This window comes from Balaenoptera physalus (genome assembly GCF_965194825.1).
Source record: "Balaenoptera physalus genome assembly, chromosome: 4".
NCBI lineage: Eukaryota > Metazoa > Chordata > Mammalia > Artiodactyla > Balaenopteridae > Balaenoptera > Balaenoptera physalus.
In genome coordinates this window covers 139,085,225-139,105,514 of record NC_138891.1, presented here as the reverse complement: position 1 = coordinate 139,105,514, position 20,290 = coordinate 139,085,225, and the positions used below count along the sequence as shown (strand labels likewise).

Sequence of the window (20,290 nt, the reverse complement as noted above, 5' to 3'; positions counted from 1 at the left end):
TCACTTCAGTCCCTGGTCCCCAACTTTCTTCTTCTAGCCACGAGGAACAGGTGCACTGCTGTGGGAATATTTCGTAGATCTGAACCCTTCTGTGTAAAACCTACATGTGTCCTGTTCTCCTTACCACACCTGCATTCAGCATAAAGCAATTGCCTAATATATCTTATAGGCTGTCCTAAGGAATAATATACTGACAGACTGGCTGGCTGCTTCCCTGGATGAATGAACACAGGGCTGCAGTAGGACTATGGTGAGTCCTACGTGGTTTTACCTTTGTGGGCCCTTTATTCCATTTAAAAATTTTCTAATTATATTTTTATATAATTATATAATATAATATAAAGTATATAATCTACCTTATATAATATGTAATATACTTTATAAAAAGATGAATATTTTCATGGGCCCCTAAAAGCACTGTGGGCCCTTGGTACTGGGCCTACTGAGCTAATGGAAAGTCAGCCCTGAAGGAATGGCTGAATGGACACTTCCATTTCCTGAGAAGTTTCATAAGAGAATTCTTCGACCTCAGAAAAAAAAATGCACCAATGGCATTCCCCGTATTTTACACCAAGCCTGTTGCCTAGTTTCCTTTTCTAAGGAGATGGGTGGGATTTCCCTTGTTCTGCCTTTTCACATTTAAAAGGAAGCTATCCCCGACTCCTGGGCTGCCAGTAGCTCCTATGGCATTTTTGTGCAAATTAGAAAAAGTCTTCTTGTCTATAAGTAGGAAGGGCGGGTGAGATGGGGGACGACTTTAAAGTATTATATTATCACACGATCTGAACAACCATCTCCACTGGTCCTGGAGAAAGTACAAACTCAGATCAGCATCCCTTCCAACCTCATTTGGGGGACCACAGTAGCTGCCTCTGTGTCACGGTAATGGGAGGGTAACACAAATCCGTGACCTCCAGCTGAAAGGCAGCATAAGTTTAGTTTAAAATGTCAAATTTCATTCTAAGTCTGTGGCCAAAGCCAAGACTCAAATCCCAGCAGGACTCAGGCAAAACCTCTAAAAGCAGTGTGAGACCAGAGTCATGACCTCAGATGATCCTGGAGTAAAAAGTGGACAAGACACAACCACATGAGTGTGCACCTGCATGCATGTGCACACATGCTTTCCTGTGTGTGTGCCTGACCTTGCAGGCAAGTGCCTGCAAGCGCCTGGTGTGAGCCAGAACTTTCACGTTGCTACCTGGGATTCCATGGGGAAGCCTGGGATCTCCACCACATGCCCTCCTGCATGGTAGCACATGTCTACAACAAGAAAGACACCTCCTTGTAGTTGTGGCACTGTTACCAAGTCCAAACTCGTACTGCTCGCCTCACGGCAGGTCAATAAATCAAGAGATGAGTCGTTGAGGCAAGAAATAGCAACTTTATTCAGAAAGCCAGCAGACTGAGAAGATGGTGGACTCAAAGAACCACCTTACCCGAGTTAGAATTCAGGCTGCTTTCATACTAAAAAGGGAGGGGTTGTGGTTGGTGGTTGCAGACTTCTTGGTGTCAGAATCCTTTGTTCTTGCAGCTGTTCCTGTAGGTCAGGTCATGATGCCCCTGTAAACCTCCAACAAGACAAATGTTATCCTCTGTTCTGCAACTTTTTATCTCTATATGAATGGGCAAGTGTTATACCTTTAAAGGTCAGAGCCTTGAGAATGGGCTCTCCTGTATATTTCAGGCTATAGGCAACATTCTTAACTTGTAGCAAAAGCAACTGAATACAAGGTTAAAGTAAAAGAAGCAGATTTAATATGGAGTCAGATCTGTTCTTCCCTATTATAGCAGCCTATGGGGGTCACAGTCTCAACACCACATGCAGCAGTCCTGCCTGTCTCCCTGAGTCCCCTGGGCGATGCAAAGCCCACAGACACACACACTAAAGCCTCCATTCTCCTCTCTGCAGGGATGACGTGCCAAGCTCGAAGCTCCTACATCACTAGTGAGATCCTCTGGGGGTACCGGTTCACCCCTGTCCTGACGCTGGAGGACGGGTTCTACGAAGTCGACTACAACAGCTTCCACGAGACCTACGAGACCAGCACCCCATCTCTCAGTGCCAAAGAGCTGGCCGAGTTAGCCAGCAGGGCTGAGCTGCCCCTGAGCTGGTCCGTCTCCAGCAAACTCAACCAACACGCAGAACTGGAGACTGAGGAGGAAGGAAAGAACCCTGAGGAGCAGACGGAGAGGAATGGTGATGTGGCGAATCTAGAGAACGAATCCAAAGTTTAGTCCCCTGGCTGGGCCACCCCTTCTCCTCTTTGCCCACAACCTTCCCTTGTCTCTCATTCTCTTTCTTTTCTGTCTCTCTTACTTTGTTCTTTCCTTATATTGAAGTTTGGCATTACCAGAAAACAAATCTTCAAGGTGTAAAATATCTACCTGCCCTCTCAGTTATTCAGATTGACAAGGCAGATTCAGATTGGGTTAAGGTGTCATGTGCCCTCATTTGTGACCCAAGCCTGGTCTCCTCCTTGAATACGACACATCCGAGTCCTGGAGATTTCTGCTACTTACCTGCATGTGTTGTACAATACCAGATCACTCAAAAGAGTGCATCCAAGAGTTTACCTGGGATATGATGAGGAAGGTCTCTGGTGCCTATTCATTCATGCAGTGAGACATAGAGTCGAGCCCTCAGTTTTATACATGTCAATAAATTTCATCTACAGGGCGAGGTGCTTGCCCCCTGCGGGCATTGCAGTTATAGGACCCAGGTGAGGTAATGACAAAACACTGTACATATATATGCCTTATGTAATTATTTTCTTTTGCAGTTAGTAATAAAACCCAGCATGTACAAAAGTACTGTAGAACAAAACTTCTAAATAATGTACATAGATGTAAAATTAATGTAGGTTTAGATATATAACTTTAGAAATAAGATTAAAAAAAAAAAAAAAGATTCCCAAAGTACAGTAGGCATTTCTGTTCTGATGTCCTGTTTTCTGGATTTCTTTGGTCCCATTGACCGCTGGCCCTTTAGTGCATGGCCTTTGCTCCGTGTCCCAGACTGGCAGCCGTTTGGGTACCTCACTCTTCCCTTTAATTGAATCTAATAAGCCATAGGTCTGGGAGAAGTTTGGAGGTTCAGTAGATGGCAAAACACACCACCAGTATGCTGATATACTGTGAAATGTTTACAAAACTGAGGTCTCTTTTTTAAGTAACAAGACCTCACTGACTAGCCTGGGGCAGAATTTCAGGAGGAGGACATGCTCTGGCATGTCACCAATGATGTGTGTTTTTTTGTTTTGTTTTGTTTTTGTTTTCTGCCACACCTCGTGGCTTATAGGATCTTAGTTCCCTGACCAGGGATCAAACTTAGGGCCCCAGCAGTGAGAGTGCCAAGTCCTAACCACTGGACCACCAGGGAATTCCCACCAATGATGGGAATTATGTGTTTATGCTTTTCAAGTTAGCTCTCACCCTTTGTAGTACCACAGTTTGAGAAACTTTTCTTCTACAAAATCATTGACTCTCCAACTATTTTCACTCTATAATCACAGTTAAAATATGAGACATGTTACGTTAGTAAAAGATGGTTTGGGTCTAAAGTCATGAAATTCATAATGGCATGTAATGGGCGAAGTATATTGTAATCACTGATCTCACATACCTTGACTCCATCTGGCACTCTTCCTATACCTGGGGGGCTTATCCATCAGCATTCCTTGCATTGGTATTTATCATTATTATTATTATTATTTTATTATTATGAAATTTCCAGAGTTCAATATTTAAATATTAGATCAACAATCTTGGTGACTGTCTAAGAAATCTTTCTAGAGTATGCCACAGGTTAGAAATCAAATCCAAAGTGTCTCCCAATCAAAGAAAACAAAAAACTACAGCCTTAATTCATTTTAATCTGCAAAGATAAAAAGAAAGAAAGAAAGGAAGGAAGGAGAGGAGAGGAGGAGGGAAGGAAGGAATAGTATTTTGTACTGAAAATCTAATTTTCAAAATGAAAAAATTTTCAAATGAAAAAATAAGAAAAGGAAGAGAATCTTAGACAAAACCTCAAGGGCAGGTGGAGATTTTGCACTGAAACAGATCTTTCACATTAAGTTGGCATTTATAAACTGTTTGTTCCCTAACATAATCATCCATCATAAATATTCATTGACTGGATCAAAGTTCATTTTCAACTTCTACAGCTGTGCTCAGTTTGAGGCTTTGCACCATGGAGGTCAAAGAGCTCAAACTAGCTGTCCCTCCCTGCTGCCCTTGCCTTCCCTGACCAGATAGCACAGGCCTTCACACTGTAGTTTGGGGACCTTGTCTACTAAAAAGCATGGCCCAGAGATAAGGAAAGTAACTCCTCAATTTGACATGGGGGGTGGGTCTCTCTTCTCCCACTTCTGACACCTTGTATCAAGACAACTGCTTCTTGGCACTGACCGTATGGAAAACAAAACTGTTGGCCATAATTCTTTCCTTTTGCCAACATTTCACTTTTCGCATTGAATATTTGTTGAATCATTTATTCATTCCACACACTCCAAAGAGGAGGTTGTAGTTGAGGAGGAGGAGGGAGCCCCATACACTTCTTGCCAGGCTGTGGGGAGGTACTGTGGCCTTACCTCATTGTAGCCTTAGGAAGGGCCCTCTTGCCTTAGGGGTGCTATCCCTGCAGCATCACCAGAGTTGCAGGGCGAGGCATGGTAGCACAAAGCAAGATCAGCTGGGGCTGCAAAAAGTCTGCTAATTTAGCTCCTAAAGACTCAATGGGCCTTTTAAAATCCATTACTAAGGCTTAAAGGACAACACACACCCTGTTGTCTGGTTGGAAGAGCAGTTGGGAGCCCTTGAGCACAACTGGATGAAGAGCCTTGACAACCCTTTGGTCAGGCACACACGTCAGTTCTGTATCTGTGGCAGGGCACCCAGGTGTGAGGTCTTTCCCTACTTCTCACTGTCTTTGGTGTCAGTGTGGTTGGAGATGGAACATGAACCAAATCTCATTTTTGTAATGTGAGCCTCTGAATCTTTAAATGAGGATGCTCCGGAAGAACCTTTTATTAGAATGTCCTTATCAAACATGTCTATTTTTCTACAATTATTGATAACACAATTTAACAGTGTATTTTGTGTCAACTGTTAAAATTTGGAACTGAAAAAAGCTCATTAAGACTGAATTTTCTAAGTAGCAAGTATTGAATGGTGTCTTTCATTAACAGTTCAGCAAAGATGACCCTACAATTTCTACCCATTCTCTTCCACCATATCCAGGCTCCGATCACGCAGTCACTTTGTTAGCAAATCCAGAGCTATGGAAATAAATAAGCCTATTTTAATGCACCAATACTCATAATGAATGAGGATCACGCTCAACTTGATATTTTGGTCTGTTTGATGGTGTATTTGAGTCCCTTTCCCATAAAAGCATTGCAGTATCCATTAGCCAGATAAGAACTTTGGGCTAGAGGGTTACAGTTTGCCACAGTTGACTCCAGTTTGGAGGAAAGGGCAGACTCAGCTGGGAGCATGACCTCCCCAAGAGCTGACAAGACCCACAGATTCTCATTTCCACCCACCCCAATATGCTTTCCAACTGGAAGAGCACCTATTTATTTATGCCAGCTTTATGTAACTGATAAAATTGTTTATGTCTTTGGATGTCCCATGGGCAAACTATACTCTTTTGGATTAACACCTTTGCAATCACTGTAATGTCAGGTCATTACTTTTCCATCCCTTCGAAACATGGCCTTTTAGCCTGGTTGGTCCAATACATAGACACTCTATGTCCAGGAGAAGGAAACCTCTCTTTCCCCACTCCCTTCCTCCATCTGTCCCTCTCTTTTGCTCTTTCCCTGGTTCTCCAGTTCCAGTTCCATTGATTTAGTTCAATATCTTATGTTCCCTAACAGAAATCCAGCTACTGTTTCTAAAAAGGTCAATCTATTTCTTAAGCACAATTTTCTCTTGCTGGTTTAACCAAACTAGGGCTCTGAAATGTCTGTTTTTCATTATACTCTAATTTAAAAATTATTTATGACTTCATTTAAAAGCCTAAGTTTTAAAGTCTCCAAGCAACATTCTTATGTTTTCCCTTGCTATGTTTTCTTACATTTCAGGTTTCTTACTTTCTCCCCTTTGCTTTTTTATTTAGATTGAAGCCAGTATCTTTGGGATGTTCAGAAACTGTTTATAAATATGGGAGCTGGTGGACAGAGAAAGAGACTGTAAAAATTCCATTAGAAAACTACGCTAACTCAGCAAAAGAATGTGAAATCATTTGCTTAGCTAAGTGATACAAGATTTTTTAAAAAAATATATATATATATATATTCATAGTCATTTCCAAAACAGCTTGCCAAGAGTCTGACTAGTTTACAGTCTTTCTTTCCTTGACTTGGGTGATACTCTATACGATTCAGAAGAGTCATAAGGGTAGTTGACGATTAAATGTCCTACATAGATGGTAAACATTATCTTCTATGGTTTCATTTCTATGGATGGCTATAAAGTCAAAAAACATAGGCAACATATATATAATAGATGATTCATTGATATTGCATTACAATATAATCAACTAATAATATCTTGTTTCTAGACTCTATGGCCACCCTGCATTTAAGAAAATGTTATCCTTTAATTTAAAATTGAGTAAAGCATACCTCTTCCTAATATTTCTGCCCTTAACGTCTTGGAGAGCTTTTGATGTAGAATGTCATCTAGCAGTCAAAGCTCTGTCAGGCTACTATTTGATTTTGACAAAGCACAGTATGCACAATAATAACCAAACAATATTACATCCTACATTGTGTGGTGTTTTGGAGCATTCAGAGTACTTGCACAAGTTTTCTCATTTAATTCTAATCCACCATCAGAGCTTGAGTGTTATAATTTACGTTTTATAGACGGAAAACTAGGGCTTGGGCAAACTGAATAACTTCCCCAAGGCTACAAGGCCAGTCAATCACAGATCCTGGTCTCAAATCCAGGTGCTGAGGCTAAAATCATGGGCTCTTTTTACCACAAAAAGGGTCAGCAAACCAAATCTGCTCACAGAATCTGGTCCACTGCCTGTTTTTGCACCACTTGCAAGCTAAGACTGATTTTACATTTTTAAACGGCTGGGAAAAAGAAAAAAAGAAAAGAAACAAGAGAAGGATATTTGGTGACATACGAAAATTATATCAAATTCAAATTTCTGTGTTCATAAATAAAGTTTTATTGGAACACAGGCACACCCATTGGTTTATGTGTTTCTATGATTGCTTTCACAATACACAGCAGAGTTGAGTAATTAAAACAGAGGTCACATAGCCAGAAGACTAGAGTATTTACTCTCTGACCCTTTACAGGAAAAGTTTGCCAACCCCAGTACTGTGCTATTAAATACTATTAATACCATTAAGTACTATTACATATTGTACTGTACTATTAAAACATTCCTGGGCAAATTAGAATGATGACATTCTTTTCCAGTATAACTCTATTTTCCAGTATTGTGCTTAGGTTTGTTCAAGGAAAAATAACTCATTTTTTTGTAAGAGAGACAACTGCTTCACAGGACTTTGAGTTGGGTCTCAAAGAAAAGCTCCTTTCTTTTCATAACCATTCCCCCAAGAGTGGTAAATAGAGTAAACAGTCAGGCAAGAGCCAGTGGCCAGCTCAGAAAGTGATGTGGTACAACTACTCATTAATGAACAATTTAAAAAAATGGGAATTCCAGGGACTGAGCTATTGCTTCGCTGACATGCAGAAGTATTTAAATATGTAGACAGCTGGGGCCTGGGTCTCTGCTGAGTGGGATGAACTGGACTTGCAGTAGTTGTCACACATCCAAACAAATTCCCCTCCCCTACATGCCTTCCCTCTAATTCTTTCCTGGAATAGAACTAACTAGACTGCTGAGCTGTCTCTCCATCTTCCCTTGCTAGTTTCCTCTAGCCCACAATTGATCAGCGTGATAAGAAGAACCTTAAACCACCACTCCTGTTTAGTTGTACTAGTTCTGGCTCCCTCTAGGTACTCAGCTAAAAGTTTAACATGCAAATAAAAACTAAATGCTTCTCTTAGAAAACAAACAGGTTCTGTGAAAAGAGCTCAGGAAGAAACAGAGGCATAGTAAAGGGTTATTGCATTGTTTGCTGCTTTCTGAGTCTGAAGCACAAGATAAAAATTGGTAACTACAGAAATATTGGATCAAAGAAATTCAGACAATGGGGTTTTGAGATAAATCAATACTAAATGACATTCTTTAGTATCACTAAGCTGAACTCACTTGTATTCTAAGGAAGCATTTCCAAAGCCAGACATAGGTCAACCAAGTTACGTTTTTTATCTCTTTAGTTCTATTGAAAAATATATCAAGTTCTCTTATGAGTGCTTTCCTGGAAGTTAGGTGGAAAAGAAAAAAATTTGTAATAAATCATTGTGATGTTGTATTGCTGACAGATAAATGATGGAAATTGAGATGAATTTGGTCCTGTGTCTGAAACTAAGTAGTTGATGGTATCTGCAATCATGCAAAAAGCTTGCGATCTTGCAACTGCATGGAACAGCATAATAACTAAGTGGGAGGGGAAAAAATCTCAAAGTTCAACACCATAAAACTTAAATAAATGTTAAAAGGAGTCAAACTGTTACTTGGCCTCATTACCTTGGTGAAAGAAAGCTTCATGCATCCACCTAATTCAAATAGGAGAGTGGTAGGGAAAAGAGGACAAACTACTTTAGCACTCACAAGAATAGTTAATTGAAGTAGTCAACATGACTGAGTGATTGAGATTTATCACCAGTGAAAATGGTATTTATAAAGTTATTTTTAGACACTACCCCCCTAGACATCAATCCTAATGTGCCCTGTGGTTAGCTAGAGATTTGTGACCACATAAGCAACAGAGCTTGATTTCAGAGAACTAAATCTTCCTACTAACAAAGCATAATTGACCATTTCAAGATTAAGGCTACATACCCGTTGTATTAACACGGATCATGAATACTGTGATATCAACCAGCCAATCTTTATAAGAATAGGAAGGGCTGTTTTTCTCAGGCAATGTAAATATCTGCTACCAACAGGCACTAGTGAAATAAACATGTAATACATCATCATTTCTAAAATTCTAACAGAAACCACAAAATATCCATCCAATGGAGCAAAACGTCCCTGGAGTCCAGGATCGGATCTCTTTGGCTCCTAAAACCCCAGTCCAAGCTGAATGCCTTATGGAGTATGTCAATATTGGGTCTATCACCACTAAACGCAAGTAGCAGAACTGGATCAGCTGTAGCGCAGAGAGCTGGGTTGTCGACAGCTGTGCCTGATTGGAACCTCTGGGTCTTTAGCCAGGCTTCTCGGAGAAGGAGAAGGAACTCTGTTCTCAGATCCAGCCATGGCAGGTGTCGTTCTGGCATCATCTCTCAGCATGGCTGACTGGGGGGCTGGGTATGAGCCATACCCTCCCTTGTCCTTTGGCTCAGCCTTGGGTAGTCCAGAAGCCTTGTTCATACCCACCACCTCTCTGGGGGAGCCTCTCCCTCCAGCCCTGGTTTCTGCGCATCTAGACAATGACCCCCCAGGAGTGTCTGCTGGGAAGCCTGTATCTTTTGAGCTTCTCTTGGCCAGCACACTTGACCCCACAGTGCACCCGCATGGGTTAGGAATGATGACTCTCCCTAGAAGAACCGAAGTAAGACCTTTTGAGTCCCCTATGCACAGGGATGCCCCTCCCATACGTAAGTCAACATCAAACAACAATAGTGCATAAATGAAGTAAGTGTAAGGAAGTCCAAAAGAGTTCTCATTACCCATGGTGGTTACCGCACTGCTTTGTCTTCCTTTACATATCTTTCTTCAGCCTCTAGAAATTCTCACTTTTCAGCCATCTCCCTAGATGGTCTGACTTTGTCTCCTCTTTTTAAGTGAGAGGTCTTGATCTGACCACACAAATCTACCCTACAACCAAACAAATGCTGCCCCAGTCCAGAAACTTTACATCCCTTCCCTTTCCTCTGGCAGAGCCACCAAATGTGGCAGCAATGTCAAGGGTTTTCTTTTTATTTGCAAGGAATGCCTCTGGATTGCAACTCTTGGAGACACAACTTGTGCTGTCCCCAGGTGCCCACCCAGCTTTCACATCACCGCAGGTGGTCGTCCAAGACTTCTACCCAGCTCCTCTTTCTGAATTTCCTCCCTCAGCTAACCACTAACAGTCATCTTTCCTGGCACCTTCCTCTGAATGTTCATTCCATTCTTGAGCAGTAGCCGAGACCTATTATTGGGGCTAGTCCTATCTCTTACCACTTCATTGTCCACCACCAGTTTTAATTGAGCATATACTATGTTCATGGTCTGACCACCTGAGACCAAAACGTAGAATATTTTGCTCCTGCCGCATAAACATGAGCTATTGAGAGCTCACTAGTGATGGTCGGGCATTTTGACATCAGCCCATAACTGAATAGAACATCAGTGAAGTCTTGTGTGGAAGAGACAGCTGTACTTTTCCAGGGAAACCTTCTTGTCCTTGTGACTAGGTTAGCCAGCTTGCCAAAGATAGTCCTGAATATCTTTATTCCACCCAATGATTCTGCATCTAAAATGAGAGCCACGCAGGGACAACAGTGAACTCTCAAGCGTGTATAGGATTCTGAAACAATGACCCAAAAATCTGCCTGTGCAAAATGGTCTTTCCTCCCCCACCATCTGCACAGACTGTGCTCTGGGGAAAAACCCAGAACCTATGTGGTGCCTGATTACCCAGGACATTTATGGCTGCTGCCATGGCAACCATAGCCTATCGGTACTGACCACTCCATGGAGTCTTTGATGAGAACTGGCAGAGGGTCCAGGGGGCTGAGGCTCCCCAGGACTGCTCCACCTGTAGATAGCCTTGGGGGAAACCAAGGACACATGGGACAGTGCCCAGGCAAATAGGTATTCATTCAGCATGCCAGGTGTGAGATATTCCTACCCCTTCCTCCTAGGATGGCATGCACTTAGGTGGCCAAACTGCTCCTTAAAAAGCTATTCTTTAAGCCATCATCCCCATACACACACTCTCACACCCAAATCACATTCGCCTTTAAAAAAAAAAAAGATTCCAAAACCAAAACTAAATTCACATCATCTGATGTAATAGATGTCCAAAGAGCTGCCATCTTATTAATCTCTGCCTAAAAGATTAAGATTGGTCCACAATAAATAGTTAGTGTTTCAATAATAAGCTCAAGTACAAACAAAGGCGATTTTTAAAATTTACTTACAAATTCTTTTCGAAGCCCTAATTTCAAATCAGAGATATTCATTTTTGCCACCAGGATGCAAAGTCCCCCCGGTACTATTTCTCCTTGAACTTGCCATTTTCCATCTGGCTTTGAAACTGAGAAAAAAACTCCTTGACATTGGCATGAAAGGTGAAGTGGAATTTAGCACTGAAGCTTTTAGAGTTCAATCCAGTCTGGCCCCATGAATCAGGCTAGAATAAACTCTGCTAACCAGGAATGTCTCAGCATCAATCCCACTGGACACCGATCTCATGGAAACTTTGGACACGGTGGTACTCAAGATGATGGCCTGCTTTCAGAGAGAGGATCTTAACATTCAAATCTCTAAGTCATGCCCACACTGTACAAGTCAGGCCAGATCAGATCCCAGAGTTTGCATTTCACTGGGTCAGCTGGCCGTGTTCAGGTGGCTGTTAGGGAATAAGTGAGAACTTTCCACAACCTGAGCAGCTTGACTTCCATCTTATTTTTTAATTCTATTACAACAGGCATCAACAAGACGTGTGGGCTCTTCTCCTGTGGTTCCTCTCTATTTGTATCTTCATGTGCTTTTTTTCCTTTTCTAAAAGACTCCGCTAAACGTACACAATGCAGTGGGAGTTTCCAGTCTTTTGTAACTAACACGTCAACTGACAAATGCATACACACATATATACATATACTCAAATATACGTGCACTTATATACACGCACGCGCGTGCGCGCACACACACACACACACACACACACACACCACACGCACTTATCCTTCCCAATCCGTTATGAGCTGGTCCACATAAGTGAATTTCCAGAAAGCCAAAGCCATAACAATAATAATCACTTCCCCCCGGCCCTCCCTCACCATCACTGTGATATTCTTTCTGAAATGTACCATATGCTTCCCTGAAGCCACAGGCAACGGGTCATACATATAGTAGCCTTTCTTTTCACTGGTACGTAGGAAACCTGGATTCAGTCTGAAGAGACTGGGATTCTGGTCCTGGTTCCATCCCCAGATGGGCCGTGTGATCTTGAATAAATAAATGAACTGCTTTGAAACAGTTTTCTCATCTTTTAAGAACTCAGTTAACCTTATTTTCTTAGAGCAGTTTTAGGTCCACAGCAAAACTGAGCGAAAAATATAGAGACTTCCCATATACCCCCTGTCCCCACACACGTACAACCTCCCGTGTTATCAACATCCCCCATCAGAGTGGCTACATTTGTTACAATTGATGGACCTATCTTGATTGTCGTTATCACCTAAAGTCCATAGTTTACATTAAGGTTCACTCGTGGTATTGTACATTCTATGAGTTTTGACAAATGCGTAATGTATAATGACATGTATCCACCATTGTAGAATCATACAGAATAGTTTCACTGCCTAAAAATCCTCTGTGCTCTGCCTATTCATCTCTCCCTCTCCCTAAACCTTAGCAACCACTAGTCTTTTTACTGTCTCCATAGTTTTGCCTTTTCCACAATGTCATATAGTTGGAATCGTACCGTATATAACCTTTTCAGATTAGCTTCTTTCGTTTAGTAATACACATGTAAGTTCCTCCACATCTTTTCGTGGCTTGGTAGCTCATTTATTTTTAGTGCTGAATAATATTCCATTGTCTGGATGTACCACAGTTTATTTATCCATTCACATACCAAAGGACATCTTGGTTGCTTCCAAGTTTTGACAACGATGAATAAAGCTGCTATAGATATTTGTGTGCAGGATTTTTATGTAGACATCAAGGGTTTTTTTTTTTCATTTGGGTAAATACCAAGGAGCATGAAGGCTGGATCATATGATAAAACTATGTTTAGTTTTGTAAGAAACTGCCAAACTGTCTTCAAAAGTGGCTGTACCATTTTGCATTGCCACCAACAGTGAATGATAATTCTTGTTGTTCCACATCCTTGCCAGCATCTGGAATTGTCAGTGTTTTGGATTTTGGCCATTCTAATAGGGGTGCACTGATATCTCATTGTTTTCATTTGCATTTCCCTGATGATATAAGATACGGAGCATCTTTTCATATGCTTATTTCCCACTGTAATTCTTCTTTGATGAGGTGCCTGTTCAGGTCTTTGCCCATTTGAAAAAAATTTTTGTTGGGCCATAGTTGTTTTACAATATTCTGTTAGTTTCTGCTGTACAGAAAAGTGAATCAGTTATACATATACATATATCTACTCTTTTTTATTTATTTAATTTTTTTCTGAAAGTTTGTACTTTTTTTAAAATTAATTTATTTATTTTTTATTTATTTATTTTTGGCTGCATTGGATCTTCGTTGCTGCACGTGGGCTTTCTATAGTTGCTGTGAGTGGGGGCTACTCTTCATTGAGGTGCGCAGGCTTCTCATTGCAATGGCTTCTCTTGGTGCGGAGCATGGGTTCTAAGCACATGGGCTTCAGTAGTTGTGGCCTACGGGCTCTAGAGCGCAGGCTCAGTAGTTGTGGCACACGGGCTTAGTTGCTCCGTGGCATGTGGGATCTTCCTGGACCAGGGATCGAACCTGTGTCCCCTGCATGGCAAGTGGATTCTCAACCACTGTGCCACCAGGGAAACCCTCTACTCTTTTTTGGATTCTTTTCCTATATAGGTCATTACAGAGTATTGAGTAGAGTTTCCTGTGCTATATAGTAGGTCCTTATCAGTTATCTATTTTATATATAGTAGTGTGTATGTGTCAATCCCAATCTCCCAATTTATCCCTCCCCGCCACTTTCCCCCCTAGTAACCATAAGATTGTTTTCTACATCTGTGATTCTATTTCTGTTTTGTAAATAAGCTCATTTGTACCATTTTTTTAGATTACACATATAAGCAATATCATATATTTGCCTTTGTCTGACTTACTTCACTCAGTATGAAAATCTCTAGGTCCATCCATGTTGCTGCAAATGGCATTATTTCATTCTTTTTATGCCTGAGTAATATGCTGTTGTATATATGTACCACATCTTCGTTATCCATTCCTCTGTCAATGGACATTTAGGTTGCTTCAGTGTCCTAGCTATTGTAAACAGTGCTGCAGTGAACATTGGGGTGCATGTATCTTTTCGAATTATGGTTTTCTCCAGGTATATGCCCAGGAGTGGGATTGCTGGAACCTATGGTAGCTCTATTTTTAGTTTTTTAAGGAACCTCCACACTGTTTTCCATAGTGGCTGTACCAATTTACATTCCCACCAGCAATGTAGGAGAGTTCCCTTTCTCCACACCCTCTCCAGCATTTATCATTTGTAGATTTTTTTTAATAAATTTATTTATTTATTTATTTATTTATTTATTTATTTATTATTTATTTTTGGCTGAGTTGGGTCTCCATTGTTGTGCACGGGCTTTCTCTAGTGGAGGTGAGTGGGAGCTACTCTTCCTTGTGGTGCACGAGCTTCTCATTGTGGTGGCCTCCCCCCACCACCAAGCATGGGCTCCAGGCATGCGGGCCCCAGCAGTTGCGGCACACAGGCTCAGTAGTTGTGACTCTCGGGCTCTAGAACACAGGCTCAGCAGTTGTGGCACCCGGGCTTAGTTGCTCCACAGCATGTGGGATCCTCCTGCACCAGGGCTCAAACCAGTGTCCCCTGCATTGGCAGGCAGATTCTTAACCACTGTGCCACCAGGGAAGTCCATTTGTAGATTTTTAAGCGATGCCCATTCTGACCAGTGTGAGGTGATACCTCATTGTAGTTTTGATTTGCATTTCTCTAATAATTAGTGATGCTGAGCATCTTTTCATGTGCTTTTTGGCCATCTGTATGTCTTCTTTGGAGAAATGTCTATTTAGATCTTCCACCCATTTTTTGATTGGATTGTTTGTTTTTTTGTTGTTGTTGTTATTGAGCTGCATGAGCTGTTTGTATACTTTGGAGATTAACCCCTTGCGGTCACTTTGTTTGCAAATATTTTCTCCCATTCTGTGGGTTGTCTTTTTGTTTTGTTGATGGTTTTCTTTGCTGTGCAAAAGTTTTTAAGTTTAATTATGTCCCATTTGTTTATTTTTGTTTTTATTTTCATTATTCTAATTTATGTCAGAAAGTGTTCTGCCTATGTTTTCCTCCAAGAGTTTTATAGTATCCAGCCTTAAATTTAGGTTTTTAATCCATTTTGAGTTTATTTTTGTGTATGGTGTTAGAGAGTCCTCTAATTTCATTCTTTTACATGTAGCTGCCCAGTTTTCCCAGCATCACTTACTGAAGAGACTGTATTTTCTCCATTGTATACTCTTGCCTCCTTTGTCATAGATTAATTGACCATAGGTGCATGGGTCTAATCTCTTTGCCCATTTTTTAATCAGGTTACTTTCTTATTGTTGAGTTTTAAGAGTTCTTCATATATTTTGGATAACAGTCCTTTATCAGATGAGTCTTTTGCAAATATTTTCTCCCAGTCTGTGATTTGTCTTCTCATTCTGTTGACAGTGTCTTTTGCAGAGCAGAAATTTTTAATTTTAATGAAGACCAGCTTATCAATTCTTTCCTTCATGAAATATGCCTTTGGTGTTGTATTTTAAAAGTCATTGCCATACCCAAGGTCATCTAGGTTTTCTCATATGTTCTCTTCTAGGAGTTTTCTAGTTTTGCGTTTTACATATAAATCTATGATTCATTTTGAGTTAATTTTTGTGAAAGGTGTAAAGTCTGCATCTAGATTCTTTTTTTTTTTTTTTTAGTTCCCTGACCAGGGATCGAACCCTCATGCCCTGCATTGGAAGCACAGAGTCTCAACCACTGGACCACCAGGGAAGTCCCCTAGATTCATTTTTTTTTAATATGAATGTACTGTTTTTTCCAGCACCATTTGTTGAAATAACTATCTTTGCTCCATTGTATTGCCTTTGCTCCTTTGTCAAAGTTCAGTTGACTACTTATGTGGGTCTATTTCTGGGCTCTCTATTCTGTTCCACTGATCTGTTTGTCTGTTCTTTCACCAATACCACACCATCTTAATTACTGTAGCTTTATAATAAGCCTTGAGATTGGGTAATGTCAGTCCTCCAACTTTGTTTTTCTCCCTCAATATTGAGTTGGCTATTCTGGGTCTTCTGTTTCTCCATATAAACTTTAGAATCAGTCTGTCAATATCCACAAAATAACTTGCTGGGATTTTGACTGGAATTGCATTGAGTCTGTAGTTCAATGTAGGGAGAACTGACATCTTGGCAATATTGACTCTTCCAATCCATGAACATGGACTATCTCTCCATTTATTTAGTTCATCTTTGATACCTCTCATCAGAGTTTTGTAGTTTTCCTCATACACATTCTGTTAGATTTAAGCCTAAGTATTTCATATTGGGGAGTGCTAATGTAAATAGTGGTGTGTTTTTTATTTCAAATTCCACTTGTTCATTGCTGGTATATAGGAAAGAAAGTGATTGACTTTTTGTATATTAACCCTGTATCCTGCAACCTTGCTATAATGGCTTATTAGTTCCAGGAGTTTTTTCTTTATTCTTTCAGATTTTCTACATAGACAATTTAGACAATTATTTCATCTGCAAACAAAGACAATTTTATTTCTTCCTTCTTAATCCCTCTAAGCACTGCTTTCACTGCATCCCACAAATTATGATAAGTTGTATTTCCATTTTCATTGAGTTCAAAATATTTTTTTAATTCTCTTGAGATTTCTGCTTTAACCTATGTGTTATTTAGATGTGTGTTGTTGAACCTCCAAGTACTTTGAGATATTTCATCTATCTTTCTGTTATTGATTTCTGGTTTAATTCCACTGCGGTCTAAAACAGACATGGCATGATTTCTATTCTTTTAAGTTTGTTAAGGTGTGTTTTATGGCCCAGAATGTGGTTTATCTTGGTGAATGTTTCATGTAAGCTTGAGGGAAAAAAATGTGTCTGCTGTTAGTTTCATCTTTTTCAGCAAGTATTTGAATCCCACAGTCTCTGCGTCTATGACTCAGTATCTGTTCCGGTCTACATCACCATCAGATCTGGTCTATACCATCCTTCCTTACACTAAATAGCCCAAGATGGTTTAGCTTTAAGTCTTAGCTGCTTTTAAGAGTTTCACTGATTCCTTTGCTGGCAGCAGTGAAATTTCATCACCACCCATATGCTTGTCTCCAGCACCCCCTTGCCAACCACATCCTTCTCTCCTCTCTTTTACCACCACTAAACCTATAGCAAATAAATAAGTTGTGAGTGTGAGTTAGGTACCTTCTAGACAAATGAGGTATTACCAGAGAAGCACTATACTCTCCTCTACAGTAGAAAAAGCCCCAAGGAAGCTTAACATCTTTGATAGAAAATAAGTGCATGCCTACATCTTAGGTTCATCCATGAACAGCTCAGTCAGCTCCAGCAGGTTATTGGCAACTTATTTTTAACCTGAATCCAACTCTACGTTTCCTGAAGCATGCACCTGGGATCCCAGGCCAGCCAAAAAACAAAAACAAAAACAAAAACTAAACCAAGCAGAACGTAATTAAGGAGGCCAAAACTTACACCATAATAACATTTTCATTCAACTGCTTTATTTCAACCATATCACTCTCTTCCACTATTAATTGAAAGACAATTCATTATGTTTGTCTTTCCTAATAAAATAGCACAGTACTAAGGCCCCAAACATTTACTATGGCCCTATAAAATATGAGGTTGTTCTGTGAGCCATTTCCTAAGATAGAAAGAAAACTTTTCTGGAAAGTTCACTAGTTCAAAAGTCCTAAGCAGTGCCTAAACTTCAATAGTCTTTTTAATCTGAATCTGTGAAATTGAGGGTAATTCTTAATCTGGTTTGAGCATTGCATGTTTGTAGACATCCATGTTTCTCTTGACCTGGAAGTTCTCATTCCTACCATCACACAGAAATGTCAGGAACTATTTAAACAAAACAAAGAACGGACGCTCCCAGGACCAGGTCATCAAGCTGAGGTGTCACTGGGGTGCATGTTGGTGTTCCAGGTCCAGTATCCATTCCTAGAGAATGCAGGTCTTCTAAAAAGAGACAAGGCTCAGACATACTTGATCTTCAATGTTGTTCCCAGAAATTCTTTTAAGAACTTGAATTTTTGATAAATTTCTCCTACAGAGAAATAAAATATTTCATTTTCAAGGTGCACGAAGTTCACCAATGCTGGGAGCAGGCATGCACTTGTATTTCCATTCTCAGGGATCTAAACCACCGACTAAAACTAGAAAAAGAAAGAACTCTCAAAATATAGAATACTCAAAAGAAAAAGAAAGAACTCTCAAAATATAGAATACTCAAAATATTCTGAAAGCTGGCTGATGCTCCATATTTTATTATTCTATATCTACATGAGCTTGACTGAGTATTGGCCCATGAAAAGTTGTATTACAGTGGGTGATGCCCTAGGCAAGTTACTCTGAAGACTAAGAAATGGTGACTTCTTCCTCTGCCCTCAACAAGCCTACAACCTCATGGCTACCAGCTCTCACCACGTGACAACACGTGCTGAGTGCATCAAGCCACACAAAAGCCTGGTGAGCAAATACTGACTCCCACTTTACAAATGAAGATACTAAGGCCTTAGAGGGAAATTAACATACTCTAGTTTTAGGAATAAGACAACCTAATAGAGAAGGCAAAACAACTGTTCTGAAATTTAAAGAAAGCAGATCAGCTTCCATGTAAGCCATAAGGAGTGGTTTCCTGGGAAAGGAAGGGATATTTGTCTTGACATTCCTTGAGACTAAATGGGATTTGGAAGATAGAGATCCAGGAGGGAGGGCCTTTCTTTCAGTTTGAGGAGCCAGCATGAGAGAGGGTCCAAAGATAGGCATACACAAAGCAAGATTGGGAGATGGTACCTAGGCCAGCCTAGATGGGTTGGGATGGCTTATTGTAGATTTGATGAAATATGCATTTTGAAAACTGGTGCTAAATTGTAGAAGACAGAATTCCAGGCTAAGGAACACAGACCACAGAAAGAATAGTACAGCAGCATTTATTAATAAACCCACCATCGTGCTTAAAAGGCTCTTAAGGCTTTAGGATTGAATTTTTTTAAAAGAATAACTTTCACTAGAAAAAGGCAAAATGTCCTTGACAAAACTGTCAAGCACTTTGATATGATTCAGTGAATCTGTGGAAACAGAATAAATCATTGGTGGAATTTCAATAGCATTTAGTAGTAAATTACAAGTCCAGAAAAATCATAAAACAAGGGTTATTATAAGAGAGATTTATAGATATTAAACAATACAATGCAAAAAATGAAGTTTTACTTGAGCAAAACCAATGATCCTTTAGTGATAAACAGAAAAAAATAAGAAAATGCATCTTTCAAATAACCTTACCAAGGCTTCTGACTTTTCCTCGTGATAAGTGATTAGACTGGCTTCTGAAGTCAGTATTGCCAACCTTCCTGCCACGCTTTTTGGAAAGGAAAGCCAGGTAGGGCTCAAGTGCTGGTTTGGCTCCTGACCCACCTTTCAGTTCTTTTGTAACTCAACTCCAAGTACATCTGTGCACGGACAATGAGGCGAAAGCATGCATAATGCGAAAGCACAAATTATGTATTGAGAAATCACTACAATGCCAAACTTTTTTAGAATAAAAAAATATATCTTTAAGAACTCGCTGTGTTAGGGAAACTGTTTACATATTGAGGTGTTCCTCTTTTTTTTGACTGGAACAATAAAAGAAAAATTTGATATGTCCTTGGTTTCTTCTTTTTGTGTGTGTGTGTCCAAAGAACTCAGCCTTTTCTGTATGTGGGAACATGAATCATTTTTGAAGTGCCATATCCTTTCACAGGACCAACAGGATGTCAGACCTCCCCCCATATAAATCAAGGACGGTGTCATGGGTTTGTAATAATCCTTTCCCTCTCTCTCTTTCTGTCTGTCTCTCCATCTCTGTCTCTCTCCCCCCTCCCCTCCCCCAGCCACCTCTCCCCACGCTCTGCCTATGGCCAGATCCCTGCACTGGGGCAGCCCTGCTCCTTCCCACACCTGCCCACCCAGGCAGGACCCATTCTATACCCATCTGCTGTTTGCACCTCATGAAACTTTAAAAGATGAAAGGGACCTCAGGACTCACAGAGCAGTTCACAGCTGCTTGTCACA

The 20,290-nt window shown here is 40.5% G+C and overlaps 1 protein-coding gene across 3 annotated transcripts in view; it reads left to right on the top strand.

The window, feature by feature from the left end:
* KCNJ6 (potassium inwardly rectifying channel subfamily J member 6) overlaps positions 1-19,878 on the top strand; it is a 299,112-nt gene extending 279,234 nt beyond the window's left edge. For all 3 annotated transcript variants that reach the window (XM_082458849.1, XM_082458851.1, XM_082458850.1), the window contains exon 4: positions 1,910-19,878. In XM_082458849.1, the coding sequence (XP_082314975.1) occupies positions 1,910-2,235 (326 nt within the window). In that variant the 3' untranslated portion in view covers positions 2,236-19,878. The remainder of the gene's footprint in view (positions 1-1,909) is intronic.
* The last annotated feature ends 412 nt before the right edge of the window (positions 19,879-20,290 follow it).